Source organism: Toxorhynchites rutilus, unplaced genomic scaffold, assembly GCF_029784135.1.
Source record: "Toxorhynchites rutilus septentrionalis strain SRP unplaced genomic scaffold, ASM2978413v1 HiC_scaffold_10, whole genome shotgun sequence".
NCBI lineage: Eukaryota > Metazoa > Arthropoda > Insecta > Diptera > Culicidae > Toxorhynchites > Toxorhynchites rutilus.
This window is the reverse complement of record NW_026599652.1, coordinates 138,474-165,186: the sequence shown is the minus strand read 5'-3', so window position 1 is coordinate 165,186 and position 26,713 is coordinate 138,474. Positions and strand designations below refer to the sequence as shown.

General features: G+C 38.2%; 1 protein-coding gene across 1 annotated transcript in view; it reads left to right on the top strand.

The window, feature by feature from the left end:
• Positions 1–26,713, top strand: part of LOC129781445 (uncharacterized) — a 324,032-nt gene that overhangs the window by 171,599 nt on the left and 125,720 nt on the right. The window contains exons 14-15 of the mRNA XM_055789175.1: positions 7,920–8,075; positions 23,218–23,373. Of these exons, the coding sequence (XP_055645150.1) occupies positions 7,920–8,075; positions 23,218–23,373 (312 nt within the window). The remainder of the gene's footprint in view (positions 1–7,919; positions 8,076–23,217; positions 23,374–26,713) is intronic.

Here is a 26,713-nt window from a genome sequence, read left to right as displayed (position 1 = left end):
CGATACCAAACAGCGCAAGCTCTCCAATGCCATCATCACCTGCGATTGGAGTGGGCGCGGAAACTTCACCATCAGCAGCTGCTTCATCAAATGTACCCTCGGGCACTGCCACTGCCATTACCGCTGTTGGAACACTTAAAGCACAACCTGCGACAGTTGCGGAGGCGGGCGCTGCCCGGCTAGAAGGTTTCCTAATATTGTGGTCGAGGAGCAAGAAAACCGTGACTGGTTGGACATTTTCTTTACCTTGTGTCGGGTGTGAATCCTGATGACCGTGGTACAGCGCGGACTCGATTATATACAGTTTTTGATTTCTGTTCACTGTATATAATCGAGTCAAATTTTTTTTAATTTGTTTTTTTTACATGTATTTTTCGATTTTTGAAAATGAAAAAGAGGAATTTGATTTTTGATTCATCCCCTTTAAGTCAGAAAACACCTTTCTCACACGAAAAAAAAAAATTTTTCCAGATTGTCTTAGATCACCTCCTATTATATTTGACGATTATATTTGATGAAAAAAATACTCCTACGCATATTTTCGAATTTCAACAATGACAGAGTTATAAAACAGAGAAGAGATAGTTTTTTTTTTTGTTTCGGACTCTGTTGCTTCAAACTGGCTCTACATTAAAAAGTACGCTAAGGAAGACAATTTTGATGATTTCATTTGCAAGATGAGAAAAATTAGTACAGGATTAGTAGTGGAACAACTCAATTAGTGGATGTTAATAACATTTTGGAAGTGAAAAACTTCAAAGTTAATAATTTTTAATGTGTTATTATTAATTTTATCCTAAAATTTTAAATTGAACTACATTATTTTGCAACAATTAAATTGAAGTTCTTTAACCGCTCTACAATTCGTTCTTTGACGCCCAACTTCTATCTTTCATTATTTGGCTGCAATATCGTCGTAAACAATTCCTGGTGAAAATTCAAGCAATATCTTAAAAAATCCCGATTTTTACCCCACTGCACATGTAATAGCCACTTAAACTTCACCTTAACGCTGAAAGGCTCTCCTTTCCTTCTTGAAATAAGCTAGAAAATTTTTGTTTTTCCAAGCTGTATATAATCGAGTCCAAAATTGTATATAATCGAATCACATATAATCGAGTCCGACCTGTATATCTATACTCGTCTCCGGCAAGATGCTTAACGGTAGTTTTCGTAGGAGTGTTGCTCTATCTATATCAACTCGGCTGTTTCCGCAACAATAACACCGATCGGTTGGAAAAAGCTCGCAGAATTGTCGTTCAGCAGATCAACAATGCTTACGGAGTGAGACCAAATATCATTCCTCGGGCACGAATGGTTCCTCCCAGGCCGGTTGCTGCGGATGTGGCAGTTAATTATCTTTAAGCGGCACAAAACCCGGTTCCAGCACCTCCAGCTGAGTAACCTCCTGTGGCCGCTTACCTCTTTAAAAATCAATGAGAAAAATTATAAATTGAAATCTATATAATTTTACAAGGTTTTACCTTTAATTCGAATGTAGACGAATGCACAATAAATAATTTGCTGCAGAAACTATAACTTTTAAAACCATTTGCCGTTTTGACGTGGGACTACGTATAACCGGAATATATGGAGGGTAAAATGAAAACCTAAACACAGAACATGCAGGAAAAAATGAAAGATTTCGAATGCTTATAGCTCGAACATTTCTTACTGGATAGGAGAGATGTTTGCATCACTTGATAGGGAATATTTCTACGCATCTATCGCAACTAACAAAATGTTGTTTTTCATTAGATAAACAATTGAATAACTGTAAAATATTAGGCGTTATCTAAACGCCCTAACTGCATCGTTCTGATTGGCCCGATTTACGGTTTCCCTAACACAGCCATCAAAACCAAGCAGCTTTGGGGAAATCGGCATTGCAAATACATGAAAGTAGGGGGACTTTTGTTCTCATCGAAAAATGTTCCCTAACACAGACTTTAAAACCAAGCATGAAGTGTAGATATTGAAAAGAATTGGTCCCAAGATGGATCCTTGAGGAACACCTGCATTCACAATGAATTTCTCTGATGAAATATTGTTTATAGAAACATTGAACGCTCTATCAGAAAGATAACTTTTTATAATTTTTATCAAGTATGTAGGAAAACCAAAGTTCTGAAGCTTGTAAATGAGACCATTATGCCAAACATTATCAAATGCTTTTTCAACATCAAGAAGTGCCATGGCAGATGATTTTGAAACTGACTTGTTTCGTCTGATTATATTGTATACTCTACGAAGCTGGTGAATTGTAGAGTGACCTTTTCGGAATCCAAACTGCTCATCCAAAAATATATTGTGCTCATCTGCAAAAGCAAGAATGCGCGTTAATATAATTTTTTCGAATACTTTCGAAAATGCTGGGAGAAGGCTAATTGGTCGATAGCTCTTTGAAGAAGAAGGATCTTTTCCGGGTTTTAGTATCGGGATCACTTTTGCCAACTTCCAACTCGAGGGGAAGTAGCCAAGTGATAGACATCTGTTGAAGACAGAAGTCATAATTTCATATAAGTTGTTACTAAGATGTTTCAACTCAATGTTAAATATACTGTCGAAGCCGGGGGCCTTCATATTCTTCAACGAGCGTATAACCGAGATAACCTCTGCAGTCGAGATGATTTCACTCTCTTGAGGTACAGAATGGATATTGTCAATAGCCCTTACAGTATCATTCGCCGAAGCTTCAAATGGACTTGTAATGTTCTGGCCAAGATTGTGTGAACTAGCGAAATGGTTGCCAATTGCATTAGCCTTTTCGGCAGGTGTTATCGATCGTTCTGAATTGTCAGGTTGAAGAACAGGAGGAATAGGATTAGACTTGGTCTTGAGAATTTTAGCGAGCCTCCAAAAAGGCTTGGAGTTATTCGGAAGTTTACTAATATCTTTTGCGAATTTTTTGTTACGGAGATCAATCATTCTGGCCTGGATAACCTTGGTTAACTGATTATACTGTCGTTTCCTCTCTCGAATACCAGTACGTTGGTACTGCCTTCGATAGAGGTTCCGAAGCCTAATCAAATGTTTAGTAATGGAATCAATTTGAACAGTCACTCACCTGAATCGTTTCTGGGATGTGGTTTTGGCGAGCCTGAATAACTGCAGTTTGAATAGAGCTGACTGTTGCTTCGATATCTTCGGGAGATTCAAGAGGCTGATTGAGATCAATGTTGTTGTCAATAAGCTGCTGGAATTCCACCCAATTCGCACGATGATGGTCCCGTCTACATTGTGGCCTCCTGACTACGACATTCACTCCCAATTCAACCATCACTGGTAAGTGATCCGAACTCAACTCGTTAAGGGCAATAGGATAACCGATGTGGCGATCCATGTTGGTAACGAAGAAATCAATTATGGAATGTACTCCAGAACGAGAAATGCGAGTGGGGGTCGCTGGACTAAGAATCCTGTAGCGCCCACACTGTAGATCATCATTTAGAGTCACTCCATATTGATTCCTCCTTTGGTTTCCCCAGGACTGATGTCGAGCATTAATGTCCCCGCCGATGACGTATTTCGACTACCTTCGTGTTAGCTTGATGATATCGTTTTTAAGAAGCAACGCTGAGCCATCTCTGATTGACGTCTGTTTGGGATAGTAGACCGCAATCACGATAATAGACCCAATCGATGTTGTGATTTCCGCCCCAATAGCTTCGATGATGTTGAGTTTCAGACACGGCAAAAGTCGATATCTGATGTTATTTCTGATGGCTAAGGCAACACCTCCTCCACCAGAACCAGCACGATCCATTCTCAATAGACGATAATTCGGGACTCGAATATTAATATTCGGTTTAAGATGCGTCTCAGTAACGATAGCTACGTCGATGCTGTTTGTCACCAGGAAGTCAGTGAACTCGATAAGCTTACTCTTAAGAGAGCAGGCATTCCAATTAATTAGCCTTAGAGATGACCGATCCATGGTTATAATAAAAATGTAGCATAACTTGTACTTGTTCCTGTTGGTTGCGACAACTTCTAGTCTGTCGATCTAGTTCAAGAACAGGGTTGCAAGTTCTTGCATGCTATAAAGCTCCTCAGTAGAAGAGGAATAGCTGCAACCTTACTATAGCTCGGTTGCTCCTTTTTTGGCTTTTCGCTAGAAGAGGCCGTTTGGGGGCGACCTGTAGGAAGTGGAAGAGGAGGAAGAACAGGAATCGTGCGAGAAACCATTGGAGGGAACTCTTTGTCAGTAAATTCTGGAACCTTCTTCCTATTCTGTGTTTTATCAGTAGCTTGCTTCCAGATACGTTTAAAATCCGCACGTTTTGTGCAGCTACGGCTGGTGGCTTGGTGACTTTCGCCACAGTTAACGCATTTGCGAGGTTCTTTTTCTGGAAGGCTGCAAGTGCTTGTTAGGTGGTCAGCAGCACACTTGCCACAACGAGTTTTCATGTGACAGTTTCTTGTTCCGTGTCCGAAACCAAGGCAATTTGAACATTGCGTTACATCCCGATGTTGAGGTTTGTATCGGTCCCATTGTACCGAGATGTTGAAGATCTCACTGATTTCTCTTATGCGAGTTATGTTGGCTGATCCTTTCTTGAAGTGGATCAGGTACAAAACATTGGAATACCCATTGTCTGGCGTTTTATGCCTAGTCATCCAATATACAGCTAACGGCTGAATATTGTATGATTGTTCCAGATCTTTTTTAATATCCTCCAACTCAATAGCAGGAAGACCTCGCAACACCACCTTAAATGGTTTTTCAGACGGCGGTGAGTGTAAAACTCATGATTTTTTGATTTCAGGTATGATCCAATTATTTTATATTGCTCCAGGTTGGGACTAGTGATTTTAATCCCGATGCTGCATATTTTAAAAACTGGCTGCAATTTCAGCGCCAGCAGTTCAGACCTCAAAGTTCCTATATCTCTCGATGTTGTAAAATAAGGTGGTACTTTCACCTTTTTCTCTACATTTACTTTCTCGGTAGTTGGTTCCTCCTCGGTATGGCCATCCAATAAAGCATAGCGGTTTCTTTCTAATATTGGCTCCTTGCCGGTGTCCGATCGATGTCGTTTGTTGGTGCCATGTGGTATGCCTGGGTCGGTTGACCGGGTTTTCCCCATTGTTGTAGTCCTCAAGGGCAGACAGGTAGTTGATGAATCGCAGGTAGACAATCTGAAAAGAGAAATAAATAGCTTTTTAAAAATCAGGTAATGAATGGAGCTCCAAACACGTCCATCTCTGTCGACGGTCGGAGTGGAATGATAAAAGTTTGCCTCAGCGAGATCCACTGTTTATACTCTAGGCAAGTGTTCCCCTTCAATCTTTTTCTTTTCCTCTGTTCGCGGAGACTTTAAATCCTACGATTTCCCCTTCAATGCTCGTTATTGACAGCTCTGTTCTGGAAAGCACGCAAATGGACAGAACAAATGTAAGGAAAAATGAAAACGCTTAAAGTTTTCATGAATTTTAACCATTTACAAACTAGGAGATTCCAATGTATAGCATATTAAACAAATCTTAGGGAATTTCCGATTCGTTTAGTATGTAAATCGCCAAAATCTGTTCGCGGCAAAAATAGTTATTAACATTAACTTTATTTCATAAAAACGTGACCTGTTTTCTGATTTGGCACCCTTAATGAAAGACGTAGTTCTACGTCAAAACGGCATGTAACGCTTTAGATAATTAATTTTTAAATGCTGATAAAAAATATCAGCCAAATCGGTCGAGTAGATCCTGATATATTGATACCACCAATTGAAAAACATGGTTTTGAGAAAAACGCGTTTGAAAATTCGTACAGCAATACTCTGTAACTCCTTCTATTCTCCTTCCTCCTTCTATAAGACCAGGTGATGACCTTGCAGCTTTATGTCATTGTAAACAAACAATGCTTCAATTTATATTCTACTGTGTAGATATTGGTGACTAGTGATCCCCGATACAGAAATCAATTATTAATCGAACGAATACGGTGCAACTATCGCAATAAACGAAGCCTGAGACGAGACATGACAATAGGGGGCCGATTCCGGACCACCACTTCTGTCAAACTCGGACCACTTGCAACTCGCCTTCTGATTGGCTAATGAGTAAAATAATTAACAAAGATAAATATGTTGCCAAATATATTCAAAATTGAATAATTGTTGCATTCACATTTCAATTTAGCGATAATTTCTATAATGGATTTTTTTTGTATATTTTCGTTTCTATTACGTCCGGTGTTCCCGAAGAGAAGGAAACATTGCATCGGAATTTCCACCCTACATCTTTTCGGGATTATTTTGCCATCTAGCATAGCATAATAGCAGCGACCTAACAGAGAAGAGCATTCAATTATTTTCCAACCGTAAAGCAGTTAGCAATATAATTATAATCTAATAACAAATAACAACCAACGCAGCAGAAAAGTATTTAAAATCATATTGGAACTTGAATAAACCATACATACCTACAGAAAAAAAAAACCTGAATAAACGCTATGTTATTATTTGGGAATGTATGATTTTATCAATATTTCAGTACTGTTAGTATTTGAACGATATCAAAGTTAAATTATAAGGCCTTATTTCCGTATACACTCCACGGTAAAAACGAATTGAAGTTTATCCGCGATGACAGAGATACGGTATCGATATCTGGAAACGAAATAAGCTTTTAACAAGTCTTACTACTCGGCCCGAAGGCACTTTTAAATTGTTAAAACCTGAATGAAAATTTTTACTTGGCGTTATTTATTTACTTGAAGAACGTCTTTCTTACCCTAACTTGACCTGTTTTCTATACACTTTGCGATATTCTCACTAAAACTACTCATTATAATATAAAATTATCTTCAGATACAATTTTTGTACGAGATTATTTTACCAAATGAAGAAAGCAAAGTTTTCCATTCACAATCAACACTAATATGATACGGAGAAGTTAATTTTCATTCATAATTTCTATTTGAAGAGTGTTCATTCTACCTGAAAACCCATCATTTTCTCTAACTCGTAAAACGAAATTTCATGGCGTGTCGTCCATTCCGTTTTCATCTTGAAGTGTAAACGGTAAGGCCCGTAATCTCTTGATAAATAAAATGAACTTTGAATTTAATTCATATATGTCAACATATCATACACCTACTATCAAATCTACGTTTTCTAGTTTTCTTTATCTCTTCACATTTTATTTTTTGGATACCAAAATAACAGGAAAATACTTATTGTTTAAAATATGTGATATTCGGTCGGAAGATTAATACAAAAAAAATTATGCAACTCAGAAAATACATGATACGAAGAACACATGTTTTTCATGGGAAAATAATCTTCCGAAATTTTATAACATTTGGCAACCTTCACATCTCGCTTCCCTGTTATCTAGCACTTGGTCGAAGAAAATGCAGAAAGAAGAGTAAGAAGCCAGTTGTCACGTCTTGTCTTAGGTGATTACATCGTGTTGGCTCAACCGATCCGCTTCCGTTGCTATCTTCAAAATTTTTGTGTGCAGTCAGCCGATTGCAAAATTCCAGCCGTAAATTGCACTCAACCGAGGGCTGTGTGTTTTTGAAGTTATCCTTTGGCTTGTGTAGAGAAAAAGACTATACCTAAAAGTGTGTTTTTGTTTCCCGAGAATTCGCGTGAAGAAAAAATTGTGTCCGATCGGAAGTTCCCGTGTGTCCTTAGATTGACGACGCAGTTTGTGTGAGCATAACTCTGCAACGTGTCCGAAAAAGTTGTAGAAGTAAAACAAAACGTGTATGATTCTGTACGAAACCGACGGTGTGTAAACTAAATGTATGAGTACAAACAAACTGAAGTGTTTTGTCCAATCAATTTGCATTGTAATAGGTTATTGATAACAACTGTGATTAAATTATCTTAACTTTTTTTAATTAAATGAAGTAATTTTCCGGCTATGACTTTCATTAAATACTTTTTTACCCTCATGTATATTTTCAGGTGATTGCATCCAGAAATCTTTAGACGATATCGCACAAAATTCAGCCATTCGAAATGACGTTCCTTCACAACAAACAGGCTCAAAACAAAAGAATTCTGATACTGGAAATACGTTGTCTAGCAATGAAAGCATGTCTGTTGTCGATGAATTGAAAGGTATGTACAATAGAACAATCATTTTTTTTATTCTTCTAATTTGTTGATTCGTATGTTGTAATTTAAAAACCAAAGATTGTTTAAAGCACTGGTTGGAAAACTTATGAAGCGATCGCCGTTGACGTATTCTATGACCAAAACCGCGTTCTCTCTCGACCTCTCCGTCATTGGTTCCGATCTAAAATTGATTGGATAACAACTCGACAAATATTTGGATTTTTGAAATATTTTGAGCGTATCAGTGGTGCAATGAGTTTGTTCTCTATGATCGGAAAAATTACCGACTGGACCATTTTTGGATCCAAATGCTATTGGATTACATCACGGGAACACCAAGCCAAACTGATGCTATTGGATTACATCACGGGAACACCAAGCCAAACTGATGCTATTGGATTACATCACGGGAACACCAAGCCGAATGCGTAGATGGGTGCGAATATTACTTCGCTCGGACGCATTCATACGCAAACAATTTTTCATGACTGTTCCATGCGAAAGCAGAACAGAAACCGATGCGAGTGAAAGTACTCACGCCTTGCGTATGTCTGCTTTTCGCGTTGACGGTGGAATGGTGTCATCTGGATACGACATTAGTTTGTATGAGACCAGCTATTCTCTATCAGTCGCCCTTAAAGCAGTTTTAAATTGCTAAAATTTGTATGAAATTTTTTTCTTGGTGTTATTTACCTATTAGACGTACGTCGTTATGACCCTAATTTAAACGATTTTCAGATTTTTCAGATATTCTCACCAGAACATAACATTATAATATAAAATTATCTAGAGACACAATTTTTGCATGATATTTTTTCACTACTTGCAAGCAAAAGTGATTTTCATTTACATAGAGTACTAATTTTTTTTTGGGAAAATTAATTCTCATTCATAATTTTGATTTTAAAAGTGTGTTCATTTCTCCTGCAACCCCATATTGTCATGCCTACTCCTCCATTCCGTAATACGAAGCTCAATGCCCAAACACTCATGCAAGCGAGCAAAACAAATCACGGTTTCTTCATGTGCCTATATTTTGTGACCGTTTTCGGGAACACATTGCGATCACCAATCATCATCAATGAGCAAGATTGTTATGATTTCAATAGCTTGCTTTCAAAGCAATTTTTAAGCTTTTGAACCGATAAGTGACAATCATATAATTCGTTGACATTTTATCTCTTGGATGAAGTGATTATTATACCACTCCATCCAGCCGGTAAAGAGGTATTAACATTCAAAACCTTGCAGTCCAGCGTCACTCTCTCGTTTTAGAAACTTTGAACTAACACCCCGGTACAGAAATGAAAGACGTAGTCAAAACCAACATCTTCTATACAATTTTCGACTCTTTTGAGTTGTGTTGGAAAAGTTCTAGAAAGGATAGTAAATCGACGCCTAAAGACCTTTTTAGAGTCTAATAAGCTGCTCGATCCAAGACAGTTCGCTTTTCGTGCGGGAAAATGCACAGAAGATCACCTCGAAGATCTACAGGCTATTGTACATGACGTTATTGAGAAAGATCACCACGCAGATGTGGCATCACTTTATCTAAGTAAAGCATTTGATCAGCATGGAGATATCCAGTATTGAAGAGTCTCTTCGACTGGGTGATCCGTGGAAGACTAGGTTTCTATGTGAAAAGTTTCCTAGAAAATAGAACTCAGAGTCATAGTCAACAACAAAAAATCTTCATTGAAAATCCAAGAAAGGGGAATTCCCCAAGGCTCGGTTGTATCGCCAACCCTCTTCATAATTATTATGCAGTCCCTTTTTGCAAAAAATCCGGAAAATGTAAAAATTCTTGTCTATGCGACATTGTGCTACTACTAGCGACATTGTGCTAGTTTCAGTTAGCGTCACTGCATCAGCAACAAGAAAAACAGGAAGTGGGTTATATCTATGGTATAACCGCAAGGGTGACGTAGGACTATCGTTGATTTAGAGATCATTTGTTTGAATTTGAATCTGAATTCATTCTGAATGAATGAATATTTGGGGGACTTCGAAAACGAGAGTGTTACGTTGGATGCACAAGGTTTTATGCATCCAATATTGGATACGGAAATATTCTACTGATAGGGAAGAATAATCTTCAGAAGCTATTCTGTTAATTGCGATTGATTGAAAAATCACAAAACCAAATGTATTTGGTCACAGTGTTACATGGATAGAAAACATTAAAATAAACTCTTTCACATGAATGTAATTTTAAATTCCCAGAGGAACTGGCAGATTATTTTCAGTAACGATTAGATATTACCACATTTTCCTCGATATTGGAAGCCCACCAGTGGTTTATGCTAACTCGATAACCATCTGTTAATAGCACTTGATTGAAACATATTTGGTCACAGTGTTACATAGATAGAAAACATTCAAATAAATTCTTTCACATGAATGTATTTTTAAATTCCCAGAGGAACTGGCAGATTATTTTCCGGATCTTTCTCGATGCTGAATGGCATCCAAACGGTAAGAATTCCGTGCGTGTATATGTGTGTGTAGCGGCTGCTTCGATGGTCACCTTCTCTTCTCCTGAAGGATCGGCTTCTCTGTGCTCCCTCACAGGTTCAAACAAACTGCCTGCGTTTCAGGGCAGATCTCGATCCTTCGCCGTCCAGCACCCTCAGCAACGATGTTGTCTTGTCGATGTCCTCACGAAAAATGAATGCGTCTCACCACCAGAATATCGCTTAAGTATGCTTTTTGTGCGTGATTGAATCGAGAGAAGGCATGGTTTACGATGGCAATTTGGAAGGCAAACTAGAGGGGAATGAACTCTCTTAGCTCGGAACTTTCGGCGACTGAGCAATAATCGATTGCGGGCGCATACAATATTGGATACGGAAATATTCTACTGATGGGGAAGAATAATCTTCAGAAGCTATTCTGTTAATTGCGATTGATTGAAAAATCACAAAACCAAATGTATTTGGTCACAGTGTTACATGGATAGAAAACATTCAAATAAACTCTTTCACATGAATGTATTTTTAAATTCCCAGAGGAATTGGCAGATTATTTTCAGTAACGATTAGATATTTCCACATTTTCCTCGATACTGGAAGCCCACCAGTGGTTAATGCTAACTCGATAACCATCTGTTAATAGCACTTGATTGAAACATATTTGGTCACAGTGTTACATGGATAGAAAACATTCAAATAAACTCTTTCGCATGAATGTATTTTTAAATTCCCAGAGGAACTGGCAGATTATTTTCCGGATCTTTCTCGATGCTGAATGGCATCCAAACGGAAAGAATTCCGTGCGTGTATGTGTGTGTGTTTGTAGCGGCTGCTTCGAGATCTTCCCGGGGAACAGTTTGTGGCATCACTCTCCTCCTGATGGATTCCCTTCTGGCCTAAGGTGCACAAACAGGCTCTTAGAGACACCGTTCATTCGCGCTTTCATGATAAACGAAGAGCTTCACCACAACAGCGACAACATGCTCCAATCGCTGTTCAATTAGAACTAAGTGGATTTCCGAGCGGCGCTCGCTTATATACCGATTGGTGATTTCAATAGCCTGTTTTGAAAGCAATTTTAAGACTATTGAAACAAGTTTTTGGATCAGAAAGTAACAAGTATAGAACGCGTAGACATTTTATCTATCGAATGAAGTGTTTATCATACCATTTCGTTCAGTTGTTTAGGAGCTATTAACGCTCAAAATCTCGGTCTCCGGCGTAACGCTTTCGTTTTCGAAACTTTGATTTTACACCCCGGTATAGAAATGTAAGACGTAGTCCTACGTCAAAAGACTTCAGAAAGCGATTGATTCTGTTCAAAACGGGGCTGGTTTCGATATATCCCCGAAAAATCAAAACTTCTGCATATATGTAATCCCAAAGCTCACTTCAAAGTTTCCAACCCTAAAATTTTCGAAACCCAAATTCCCTCAGTCAAAACTCTCAAAATACTTGGAGTAACTTTTGATAAGAGACTGATTTTTAAACCACATGCTCAGATGGTCAAAAAAGATGCCCGCAATAGATTGAATCTATTGAAGGCGATTTCTGGCAATCTAGCTTTGGGACATAGGAAATCTCTTTTACGGATAATAAATGCTTGGTTAATACCAAAAATTCTCTATGGAGTAAGCATCTTCAGCCGAGGTGGTGAAAAACCACTAAAAACGATCGAACCGGTATATAACAAGGCAATAAAGATAGCCATTGGTGCCTTCGTTACAAGTCCTACCCTCGCTGTTATGGCAGAGAGTGGGCAACTACCATTTGATCGACTCGTTACGAAGATTGTAACAAATAGAGCTATTCGTTACCTTTCAATTCCTGACCGTGACCATGATGTTACATTAATATCTCGGGCAAAGGACCAATTCAAAGAACACACGAATTAGAATCTTCCCGATATATGTGTACATTTGACGGTCATGGAAAGGAATTGGAATGTAAAACCGCCGAATGTTAACCTTGATTTCCTCAAGGAAGTTCGTGCAGAAGATCTCCCATCAAAAGTGAAGGCCTCAATCACCTCGTAGTAACAAAATTCCAGTTTGAACATCAAGTACACTAAGCACTGATGGTGTCGGTTGCGGTATTTTTGAAAACCGATATACTGGTAGTTTCTCGCTTCCTCCACAATGCACTATTTTTAGCGCAGAAGCATTTTCGCTTCTAATCGCTACCCAAGAGTGCACACATGATTCTCTTCCTATTGTTCTGTTTTATGATCCCGCGAGCTGTCTCCGGGCTCTTCGAAAAGGTAAAAACCTTCACCCATGGATCATTGCAATAGAAGAAGCTGCCTCAGATAAAAATATTACCTTCTGTTGGATTCCCGGTGATACCGGAATTCCTGGAAATATTGTCGCCGACAAATTAGCCGGTAGGGGCAGAATTCAAGAACCCCCTAATGTACCCATTCCTCGCTCCGATGCGAAACTTTGGGTAAAACAGCAGATCCACCAAAGTTGGAACATAGCCTGGAGAAACAACAGACCAACTTTTCCTCAAAAAATTAAAAATACCACTCTTCCATGGCATGACAGAAACAACAGTAAGGAAAGACGGCTTCTCACCCGTCTTCGAATCGGCCATACAAAGGTCACTCATACATATCTTTTTCAAAGAAATAAAGAAAAACCTCAATGCTCTTGCAACGAGGCTCCCATCTCTGTAAGTCACTTACTACTGGATTGTCAACATACGAAGGATGCTAGAATTAGGATTAATATTGGAAAAAACCTAAGGGACATATTGAGTCATGATGACATTCAGGAGAATAACTTAATTGAATTTTTGAAAGAAACAGGACTTTACAGGAAAATATAGAACATTTGAAACTAGAATAATAAAAATAGTAGAAAAGAAAATCGGAGACGATTGAATCGTTAGATTTAAAGTCTCCGTAAACAAAGGAAAATAAGAAGAAACATTGCAAATACATAGGGGGCGCTTTTGCTCCCACCGAAATGTTGCTTCGTGTAATTTCATATCAATGGCCGATCGTGTATTGTGAAAAAATGATCACAAGTGTAAGTGTACATTTTGTGTTGTGGTGAAAATTACTTGATATGTGAAACGATTTATTTCAATTTTCATAAATAAAAAATCAAGCTGTTTTTCCGCTCGAGAACGGGTCGTTTGGTTAAGCGGCGAGAAAAATTGTAGAAGTGAATAAATATTAGAAAAAGTGATTTCCCATATGCTTCTACATATGGTATAGTGTAGGTGTTGTTAGTCCAATTAAAATTCGCATTGGGTTGAATTAAACACAAACTAAAAATTATAAAAGAAAATTACTTTTTCCGTTTCCAATATGTTTTCTCTATATTAAGGTTAAAGTGGAAGCTAGCCACAATGGCGCTCATTTCTTTCATGTCCCTCCTTCATCACTCGCCCGAAAATCTATAATTTTGCGAAACAGTGTGAAGAAAATGATCGTTTTCGCACACTTCCCATCAAAACTCGAGCAAGTGCTCTGAAAGTTAAATTTTCATTTTCCAATCTTCGACCATGGTTTTGTTTGTTTGGTGAAATTCGTTATTTTTTCGACACTGATGCCAGACAACATCATCGAAACAGCTATAAAAACTACTCAATAAAATGTTATTCCTTAGTCATAGCGTTTCATGTCATGAAAATCAATAGAATAAAATTTTATTGATATCAATACAATTATTATTTTTACGTTTAATGGGTGTATAATGTAAGTTTAAGCAACTTTAACATTGGGTAAGAAAATTGTATTGCAGAGCTCGGAACACTGCCACGGCTGCCTATGCTTTCAAAAATAGTAAAGTATTACATTACATCAAAATGCCTCGGCCAACGAATATGTTCGAATATGCTCTCCAACGTGAATAGGTTCACAACAATACGATCAACGAAGGAAAATATTAAGGAATTCACCTCTATTCCGGATCCCGAACGGGTTGAAATTGGCAAAATAATGCATTTTGTAACCCGTTCGACTTCGATTAAGCACATTTATCAATCCGTTCGTCTTCGAATTATTTCGAAATTTGTTTATCATCATTGCAAGGATGCCAAATTTGCAGACAAGTTCGCAATTTTACTGATATTAAATTTTTATCGGAGACTCTATTCTGTTGCAGTCTACAGGGCTATCGTATTTCTTTTCTATATGTCTTGACTCAATTCCCTGCAGTTTTTCAAACATCACTTTACTATTCTCACGATTACAAAGGTAGCTGGCAGGTATTTATACACATCAACATTTCATATTTTCGACGAAGACCTTCTGCTGGCATCTCTGGAGGTAATGATATTTACTAAATTCCTAAAGGGCACTGTTTAGATTTGGTGCGCTCTATCGCATTTGTGTACAAAAAGATCAATTCAAAAACAAAATTTGCAAATGAGAGTCCATCTGAGGAGGATATTCTAAAAAAAAAATGTAAGATTGTCATTTGTTTCTTTCTTAAATGTAACAGCACTATTCGCATTTCCGCACATCGGGAAGAAAAGATAGCATTATATTAGATCCGCCATTATGAAGGTCAGCAAACTCAAATCAATGTGATATCTAATGGACAGACCAATCCACCAACATTGATTCCAAGTGCCCCAGCAAACTTGCAATGACAGCTTCACCAATGTAGAGCCCTCCGCCAAATCTATCAGCAGCTAACATCCCTCCAAATCCAATATTCGCACATACTTTGTCGAACCTAGCATACTACCCATACCTCTCGCCAATGCCATCAGCCGGTAGCATTCCAGCTTCGATAACTTCGAATGGGGCGATCCCGGACCAGCGCCAACACCTGTCAATCAAGGATCATCTAGTCAATCCACGATACCAAACAGTGCAAGCTCTCCAATGCCATCATCACCTGCGATTGGAGTGGGCGCGGAAACTTCACCATCAGCAGCTGCTTCATCAAATGTACCCTCGGGCACTGCCACTGCCATTACCGCTGTTGGAACACTTAAAGCACAACCTGCGACAGTTGCGGAGGCGGGCGCTGCCCGGCTAGAAGGTTTCCTAATATTGTGGTCGAGGAGCAAGAAAACCGTGACTGGTTGGACATTTTCTTTAGCTTGTGTCGGGTGTGAATCCTGATGACCGTGGTACAGCGCGGACTCGATTATATACAGTTTTTGATTTCTGTTCACTGTATATAATCGAGTCAAATTTTTTTTTATTTGTTTTTTTTACATGTATTTTTCGATTTTTGAAAATAAAAGAGGAATTTGATTTTTGATTCATCCCCTTTAAGTCAGAAAACACCTTTCTCACACGAAAAAAAATAATTTTTCCAGATTGTCTTAGGAGGTGATAGACGATTATATTTGATGAAAAAAATACTCCTACGCATATTTTCGAATTTCAACAATGACAGAGTTATAGAACAGAGAAGAGATAGTTTTTTTTTGTTTCGGACTCTGTTGCTTCAAACTGGCTCTACATTAAAAAGTACGCTAAGGAAGACAATTTTGATGATTTCATTTGCAAGATGAGAAAAATTAGTACAGGATTAGTAGTGGAACAACTCAATTAGTGGATGTTAATAACATTTTGGAAGTGAAAAACTTCAAAGTTAATAATTTTTAATGTGTTATTATTAATTTTATCCTAAAATTTTAAATTGAACTACATTGTTTTGCAACAATTAAATTGAAGTTCTTTAACCGCTCTACAATTCGTTCTTTGACGCCCAACTTCTATCTTTCATTATTTGGCTGCAATATCGTTCTAAACAATTCCTGGTGAAAATTCAAGCAATATCTTAAAAAATCCCGATTTTTACCCCACTGCACATGTAATAGCCACTTAAACTTCACCTTAACGCTGAAAGGCTCTCCTTTCCTTCTTGAAATAAGCTAGAAAATTTTTGTTTTTCCAAGCTGTATATAATCGAGTCCAAAATTGTATATAATCGAATCACATATAATCGAGTCCGACCTGTATATCTATACTCGTCTCCGGCAAGATGCTTAACGGTAGTTTTCGTAGGAGTGTTGCTCTATCTATATCAACTCGGCTGTTTCCGCAACAATAACACCGATCGGTTGGAAAAAGCTCGCAGAATTGTCGTTCAGCAGATCAACAATGCTTACGGAGTGAGACCAAATATCATTCCTCGGGCACGAATGGTTCCTCCCAGGCCGGTTGCTGCGGATGTGGCAGTTAATTATCTTTAAGCGGCACAAAACCCGGTTCCAGCACCTCCAGCTGAGTAACCTCCTGTGGCCGCTTACCTCTTTAAAAATCAATGAGAAAAATTATAAATTGAAATCTATATAATTTTACAAGGTTTTACCTTTAATTCGAATGTAGACGAATGCACAATAAATAATTTGCTGCAGAAACTATAACTTTTAAAACCATTTGCCGTTTTGACGTGGGACTACGTATAACCGGAATATATGGAGGGTAAAATGAAAACCTAAACACAGAACATGCAGGAAAAAATGAAAGATTTCGAATGCTTATAGCTCGAACATTTCTTACTGGATAGGAGAGATGTTTGCATCACTTGATAGGGAATATTTCTACGCATCTATCGCAACTAACAAAATGTTGTTTTTCATTAGATAAACAATTGAATAACTGTAAAATATTAGGCGTTATCTAAACGCCCTAACTGCATCGTTCTGATTGGCCCGATTTACGGTTTCCCTAACACAGCCATCAAAACCAAGCAGCTTTGGGGAAATCGGCATTGCAAATACATGAAAGTAGGGGGACTTTTGTTCTCATCGAAAAATGTTCCCTAACACAGACTTTAAAACCAAGCATGAAGTGTAGATATTGAAAAGAATTGGTCCCAAGATGGATCCTTGAGGAACACCTGCATTCACAATGAATTTCTCTGATGAAATATTGTTTATAGAAACATTGAACGCTCTATCAGAAAGATAATTTTTTATAATTTTTATCAAGTATGTAGGAAAACCAAAGTTCTGAAGCTTGTAAATGAGACCATTATGCCAAACATTATCAAATGCTTTTTCAACATCAAGAAGTGCCATGGCAGATGATTTTGAAACTGACTTGTTTCGTCTGATTATATTGTATACTCTACGAAGCTGGTGAATTGTAGAGTGACCTTTTCGGAATCCAAACTGCTCATCCAAAAATATATTGTGCTCATCTGCAAAAGCAAGAATGCGCGTTAATATAATTTTTTCGAATACTTTCGAAAATGCTGGGAGAAGGCTAATTGGTCGATAGCTCTTTGAAGAAGAAGGATCTTTTCCGGGTTTTAGTATCGGGATCACTTTTGCCAACTTCCAACTCGAGGGGAAGTAGCCAAGTGATAGACATCTGTTGAAGACAGAAGTCATAATTTCATATAAGTTGTTACTAAGATGTTTCAACTCAATGTTAAATATACTGTCGAAGCCGGGGGCCTTCATATTCTTCAACGAGCGTATAACCGAGATAACCTCTGCAGTCGAGATGATTTCACTCTCTTGAGGTACAGAATGGATATTGTCAATAGCCCTTACAGTATCATTCGCCGAAGCTTCAAATGGACTTGTAATGTTCTGGCCAAGATAGTGTGAACTAGCGAAATGGTTGCCAATTGCATTAGCCTTTTCGGCAGGTGTTATCGATCGTTCTGAATTGTCAGGTTGAAGAACAGGAGGAATAGGATTAGACTTGGTCTTGAGAATTTTAGCGAGCCTCCAAAAAGGCTTGGAGTTATTCGGAAGTTTACTAATATCTTTTGCGAATTTTTTGTTACGGAGATCAATCATTCTGGCCTGGATAACCTTGGTTAACTGATTATACTGTCGTTTCCTCTCTCGAATACCAGTACGTTGGTACTGCCTTCGATAGAGGTTCCGAAGCCTAATCAAATGTTTAGTAATGGAATCAATTTGAACAGTCACTCACCTGAATCGTTTCTGGGATGTGGTTTTGGCGAGCCTGAATAACTGCAGTTTGAATAGAGCTGACTGTTGCTTCGATATCTTCGGGAGATTCAAGAGGCTGATTGAGATCAATGTTGTTGTCAATAAGCTGCTGGAATTCCACCCAATTCGCACGATGATGGTCCCGTCTACATTGTGGCCTCCTGACTACGACATTCACTCCCAATTCAACCATCACTGGTAAGTGATCCGAACTCAACTCGTTAAGGGCAATAGGATAACCGATGTGGCGATCCATGTTGGTAACGAAGAAATCAATTATGGAATGTACTCCAGAACGAGAAATGCGAGTGGGGGTCGCTGGACTAAGAATCCTGTAGCGCCCACACTGTAGATCATCATTTAGAGTCACTCCATATTGATTCCTCCTTTGGTTTCCCCAGGACTGATGTCGAGCATTAATGTCCCCGCCGATGACGTATTTCGACTGCCTTCGTGTTAGCTTGATGATATCGTTTTTAAGAAGCAACGCTGAGCCATCTCTGATTGACGTCTGTTTGGGATAGTAGACCGCAATCACGATAATAGACCCAATCGATGTTGTGATTTCCGCCCCAATAGCTTCGATGATGTTGAGTTTCAGACACGGCAAAAGTCGATATCTGATGTTATTTCTGATGGCTAAGGCAACACCTCCTCCACCAGAACCAGCACGATCCATTCTCAATAGACGATAATTCGGGACTCGAATATTAATATTCGGTTTAAGATGCGTCTCAGTAACGATAGCTACGTCGATGCTGTTTGTCACCAGGAAGTCAGTGAACTCGATAAGCTTACTCTTAAGAGAGCAGGCATTCCAATTAATTAGCCTTAGAGATGACCGATCCATGGTTATAATAAAAATGTAGCATAACTTGTACTTGTTCCTGTTGGTTGCGACAACTTCTAGTCTGTCGATCTAGTTCAAGAACAGGGTTGCAAGTTCTTGCATGCTATAAAGCTCCTCAGTAGAAGAGGAATAGCTGCAACCTTACTATAGCTCGGTTGCTCCTTTTTTGGCTTTTCGCTAGAAGAGGCCGTTTGGGGGCGACCTGTAGGAAGTGGAAGAGGAGGAAGAACAGGAATCGTGCGAGAAACCATTGGAGGGAACTCTTTGTCAGTAAATTCTGGAACCTTCTTCCTATTCTGTGTTTTATCAGTAGCTTGCTTCCAGATACGTTTAAAATCCGCACGTTTTGTGCAGCTACGGCTGGTGGCTTGGTGACTTTCGCCACAGTTAACGCATTTGCGAGGTTCTTTTTCTGGAAGGCTGCAAGTGCTTGTTAGGTGGTCAGCAGCACACTTGCCACAACGAGTTTTCATGTGACAGTTTCTTGTTCCGTGTCCGAAACCAAGGCAATTTGAACATTGCGTTACATCCCGATGTTGAGGTTTGTATCGGTCCCATTGTACCGAGATGTTGAAGATCTCACTGATTTCTCTTATGCGAGTTATGTTGGCTGATCCTTTCTTGAAGTGGATCAGGTACAAAACATTGGAATACCCATTGTCTGGCGTTTTATGCCTAGTCATCCAATATACAGCTAACGGCTGAATATTGTATGATTGTTCCAGATCTTTTTTAATATCCTCCAACTCAATAGCAGGAAGACCTCGCAACACCACCTTAAATGGTTTTTCAGACGGCGTATCGTGAGTGTAAAACTCATGATTTTTTGATTTCAGGTATGATCCAATTATTTTATATTGCTCCAGGTTGGGACTAGTGATTTTAATCCCGATGCTGCATATTTTAAAAACTGGCTGCAATTTCAGCGCCAGCAGTTCAGACCTCAAAGTTCCTATATCTCTCGATGTTGTAAAATAAGGTGGTACTTTCACCTTTTTCTCTACATTTACTTTCTCGGTAGTTGGTTTCTTTCTAATATTGGCTCCTTGCCGGTGTCCGATCGATGTCGTTTGTTGGTGCCATGTGGTATGCCTGGGTCGGTTGACCGGGTTTTCCCCATTGTTGTAGTCCTCAAGGGCAGACAGGTAGTTGATGAATCGCAGGTAGACAATCTGAAAAGAGAAATAAATAGCTTTTTAAAAATCAGGTAATGAATGGAGCTCCAAACACGTCCATCTCTGTCGACGGTCGGAGTGGAATGATAAAAGTTTGCCTCAGCGAGATCCACTGTTTATACTCTAGGCAAGTGTTCCCCTTCAATCTTTTTCTTTTCCTCTGTTCGCGGAGACTTTAAATCCTACGATTTCCCCTTCAATGCTCGTTATTGACAGCTCTGTTCTGGAAAGCACGCAAATGGACAGAACAAATGTAAGGAAAAATGAAAACGCTTAAAGTTTTCATGAATTTTAACCATTTACAAACTAGGAGATTCCAATGTATAGCATATTAAACAAATCTTAGGGAATTTCCGATTCGTTTAGTATGTAAATCGCCAAAATCTGTTCGCGGCAAAAATAGTTATTAACATTAACTTTATTTCATAAAAACGTGACCTGTTTTCTGATTTGGCACCCTTAATGAAAGACGTAGTTCTACGTCAAAACGGCATGTAACGCTTTAGATAATTAATTTTTAAATGCTGATAAAAAATATCAGCCAAATCGGTCGAGTAGATCCTGATATATTGATACCACCAATTGAAAAACATGGTTTTGAGAAAAACGCGTTTGAAAATTCGTACAGCAATACTCTGTAACTCCTTCTATTCTCCTTCCTCCTTCTATAAGACCAGGTGATGACCTTGCAGCTTTATGTCATTGTAAACAAACAATGCTTCAATTTATATTCTACTGTGTAGATATTGGTGACTAGTGATCCCCGATACAGAAATCAATTATTAATCGAACGAATACGGTGCAACTATCGCAATAAACGAAGCCTGAGACGAGACATGACAATAGGGGGCCGATTCCGGACCACCACTTCTGTCAAACTCGGACCACTTGCAACTCGCCTTCTGATTGGCTAATGAGTAAAATAATTAACAAAGATAAATATGTTGCCAAATATATTCAAAATTGAATAATTGTTGCATTCACATTTCAATTTAGCGATAATTTCTATAATGGATTTTTTTTGTATATTTTCGTTTCTATTACGTCCGGTGTTCCCGAAGAGAAGGAAACATTGCATCGGAATTTCCACCCTACATCTTTTCGGGATTATTTTGCCATCTAGCATAGCATAATAGCAGCGACCTAACAGAGAAGAGCATTCAATTATTTTCCAACCGTAAAGCAGTTAGCAATATAATTATAATCTAATAACAAATAACAACCAACGCAGCAGAAAAGTATTTAAAATCATATTGGAACTTGAATAAACCATACATACCTACAGAAAAAAAAACCTGAATAAACGCTATGTTATTATTTGGGAATGTATGATTTTATCAATATTTCAGTACTGTTAGTATTTGAACGATATCAAAGTTAAATTATAAGGCCTTATTTCCGTATACACTCCACGGTAAAAACGAATTGAAGTTTATCCGCGATGACAGAGATACGGTATCGATATCTGGAAACGAAATAAGCTTTTAACAAGTCTTACTACTCGGCCCGAAGGCACTTTTAAATTGTTAAAACCTGAATGAAAATTTTTACTTGGCGTTATTTATTTACTTGAAGAACGTCTTTCTTACCCTAACTTGACCTGTTTTCTATACACTTTGCGATATTCTCACTAAAACTACTCATTATAATATAAAATTATCTTCAGATACAATTTTTGTACGAGATTATTTTACCAAATGAAGAAAGCAAAGTTTTCCATTCACAATCAACACTAATATGATACGGAGAAGTTAATTTTCATTCATAATTTCTATTTGAAGAGTGTTCATTCTACCTGAAAACCCATCATTTTCTCTAACTCGTAAAACGAAATTTCATGGCGTGTCGTCCATTCCGTTTTCATCTTGAAGTGTAAACGGTAAGGCCCGTAATCTCTTGATAAATAAAATGAACTTTGAATTTAATTCATATATGTCAACATATCATACACCTACTATCAAATCTACGTTTTCTAGTTTTCTTTATCTCTTCACATTTTATTTTTTGGATACCAAAATAACAGGAAAATACTTATTGTTTAAAATATGTGATATTCGGTCGGAAGATTAATACAAAAAAAATTATGCAACTCAGAAAATACATGATACGAAGAACACATGTTTTTCATGGGAAAATAATCTTCCGAAATTTTATAACATTTGGCAACCTTCACATCTCGCTTCCCTGTTATCTAGCACTTGGTCGAAGAAAATGCAGAAAGAAGAGTAAGAAGCCAGTTGTCACGTCTTGTCTTAGGTGATTACATCGTGTTGGCTCAACCGATCCGCTTCCGTTGCTACCTTCAAAATTTTTGTGTGCAGTCAGCCGATTGCAAAATTCCAGCCGTAAATTGCACTCAACCGAGGGCTGTGTGTTTTTGAAGTTATCCTTTGGCTTGTGTAGAGAAAAAGACTATACCTAAAAGTGTGTTTTTGTTTCCCGAGAATTCGCGTGAAGAAAAAATTGTGTCCGATCGGAAGTTCCCGTGTGTCCTTAGATTGACGACGCAGTTTGTGTGAGCATAACTCTGCAACGTGTCCGAAAAAGTTGTAGAAGTAAAACAAAACGTGTATGATTCTGTACGAAACCGACGGTGTGTAAACTAAATGTATGAGTACAAACAAACTGAAGTGTTTTGTCCAATCAATTTGCATTGTAATAGGTTATTGATAACAACTGTGATTAAATTATCTTAACTTTTTTTAATTAAATGAAGTAATTTTCCGGCTATACTTTTTTACCCTCATGTATATTTTCAGGTGATTGCATCCAGAAATCTTTAGACGATATCGCACAAAATTCAGCCATTCGAAATGACGTTCCTTCACAACAAACAGGCTCAAAACAAAAGAATTCTGATACTGGAAATACGTTGTCTAGCAATGAAAGCATGTCTGTTGTCGATGAATTGAAAGGTATGTACAATAGAACAATCATTTTTTTTATTCTTCTAATTTGTTGATTCGTATGTTGTAATTTAAAAACCAAAGATTGTTTAAAGCACTGGTTGGAAAACTTATGAAGCGATCGCCGTTGACGTATTCTATGACCAAAACCGCGTTCTCTCTCGACCTCTCCGTCATTGGTTCCGATCTAAAATTGATTGGATAACAACTCGACAAATATTTGGATTTTTGAAATATTTTGAGCGTATCAGTGGTGCAATGAGTTTGTTCTCTATGATCGGAAAAATTACCGACTGGACCATTTTTGGATCCAAATGCTATTGGATTACATCACGGGAACACCAAGCCAAACTGATGCTATTGGATTACATCACGGGAACACCAAGCCAAACTGATGCTATTGGATTACATCACGGGAACACCAAGCCGAATGCGTAGATGGGTGCGAATATTACTTCGCTCGGACGCATTCATACGCAAACAATTTTTCATGACTGTTCCATGCGAAAGCAGAACAGAAACCGATGCGAGTGAAAGTACTCACGCCTTGCGTATGTCTGCTTTTCGCGTTGACGGTGGAATGGTGTCATCTGGATACGACATTAGTTTGTATGAGACCAGCTATTCTCTATCAGTCGCCCTTAAAGCAGTTTTAAATTGCTAAAATTTGTATGAAATTTTTTTCTTGGTGTTATTTACCTATTAGACGTACGTCGTTATGACCCTAATTTAAACGATTTTCAGATTTTTCAGATATTCTCACCAGAACATAACATTATAATATAAAATTATCTAGAGACACAATTTTTGCATGATATTTTTTCACTACTTGCAAGCAAAAGTGATTTTCATTTACATAGAGTACTAATTTTTTTTTGGGAAAATTAATTCTCATTCATAATTTTGATTTTAAAAGTGTGTTCATTTCTCCTGCAACCCCATATTGTCATGCCTACTCCTCCATTCCGTAATACGAAGCTCAATGCCCAAACACTCATGCAAGCGAGCAAAACAAATCACGGTTTCTTCATGTGCCTATATTTTGTGACCGTGTTCGGGAACACATTGCGATCACCAATCATCATCAATGAGCAAGATTGTTATGATTTCAATAGCTTGCTTTCAAAGCAATTTTTAAGCTTTTGAACCGATAAGTGACAATCATATAATTCGTTGACATTTTATCTCTTGGATGAAGTGATTATTATACCACTCCATCCAGCCGGTAAAGAGGTATTAACATTCAAAACCTTGCAGTCCAGCGTCACTCTCTCGTTTTAGAAACTTTGAACTAACACCCCGGTACAGAAATGAAAGACGTAGTCAAAACCAACATCTTCTATACAATTTTCGACTCTTTTGAGTTGTGTTGGAAAAGTTCTAGAAAGGATAGTAAATCGACGCCTAAAGACCTTTTTAGAGTCTAATAAGCTGCTCGATCCAAGACAGTTCGCTTTTCGTGCGGGAAAATGCACAGAAGATCACCTCGAAGATCTACAGGCTATTGTACATGACGTTATTGAGAAAGATCACCACGCAGATGTGGCATCACTTTATCTAAGTAAAGCATTTGATCAGCATGGAGATATCCAGTATTGAAGAGTCTCTTCGACTGGGTGATCCGTGGAAGACTAGGTTTCTATGTGAAAAGTTTCCTAGAAAATAGAACTCAGAGTCATAGTCAACAACAAAAAATCTTCATTGAAAATCCAAGAAAGGGGAATTCCCCAAGGCTCGGTTGTATCGCCAACCCTCTTCATAATTATTATGCAGTCCCTTTTTGCAAAAAATCCGGAAAATGTAAAAATTCTTGTCTATGCGACATTGTGCTACTACTAGCGACATTGTGCTAGTTTCAGTTAGCGTCACTGCATCAGCAACAAGAAAAACAGGAAGTGGGTTATATCTATGGTATAACCGCAAGGGTGACGTAGGACTATCGTTGATTTAGAGATCATTTGTTTGAATTTGAATCTGAATTCATTCTGAATGAATGAATATTTGGGGGACTTCGAAAACGAGAGTGTTACGTTGGATGCACAAGGTTTTATGCATCCAATATTGGATACGGAAATATTCTACTGATAGGGAAGAATAATCTTCAGAAGCTATTCTGTTAATTGCGATTGATTGAAAAATCACAAAACCAAATGTATTTGGTCACAGTGTTACATGGATAGAAAACATTAAAATAAACTCTTTCACATGAATGTAATTTTAAATTCCCAGAGGAACTGGCAGATTATTTTCAGTAACGATTAGATATTACCACATTTTCCTCGATACTGGAAGCCCACCAGTGGTTTATGCTAACTCGATAACCATCTGTTAATAGCACTTGATTGAAACATATTTGGTCACAGTGTTACATAGATAGAAAACATTCAAATAAATTCTTTCACATGAATGTATTTTTAAATTCCCAGAGGAACTGGCAGATTATTTTCCGGATCTTTCTCGATGCTGAATGGCATCCAAACGGTAAGAATTCCGTGCGTGTATATGTGTGTGTAGCGGCTGCTTCGATGGTCACCTTCTCTTCTCCTGAAGGATCGGCTTCTCTGTGCTCCCTCACAGGTTCAAACAAACTGCCTGCGTTTCAGGGCAGATCTCGATCCTTCGCCGTCCAGCACCCTCAGCAACGATGTTGTCTTGTCGATGTCCTCACGAAAAATGAATGCGTCTCACCACCAGAATATCGCTTAAGTATGCTTTTTGTGCGTGATTGAATCGAGAGAAGGCATGGTTTACGATGGCAATTTGGAAGGCAAACTAGAGGGGAATGAACTCTCTTAGCTCGGAACTTTCGGCGACTGAGCAATAATCGATTGCGGGCGCATACAATATTGGATACGGAAATATTCTACTGATGGGGAAGAATAATCTTCAGAAGCTATTCTGTTAATTGCGATTGATTGAAAAATCACAAAACCAAATGTATTTGGTCACAGTGTTACATGGATAGAAAACATTCAAATAAACTCTTTCACATGAATGTATTTTTAAATTCCCAGAGGAATTGGCAGATTATTTTCAGTAACGATTAGATATTTCCACATTTTCCTCGATACTGGAAGCCCACCAGTGGTTAATGCTAACTCGATAACCATCTGTTAATAGCACTTGATTGAAACATATTTGGTCACAGTGTTACATGGATAGAAAACATTCAAATAAACTCTTTCGCATGAATGTATTTTTAAATTCCCAGAGGAACTGGCAGATTATTTTCCGGATCTTTCTCGATGCTGAATGGCATCCAAACGGAAAGAATTCCGTGCGTGTATGTGTGTGTGTTTGTAGCGGCTGCTTCGAGATCTTCCCGGGGAACAGTTTGTGGCATCACTCT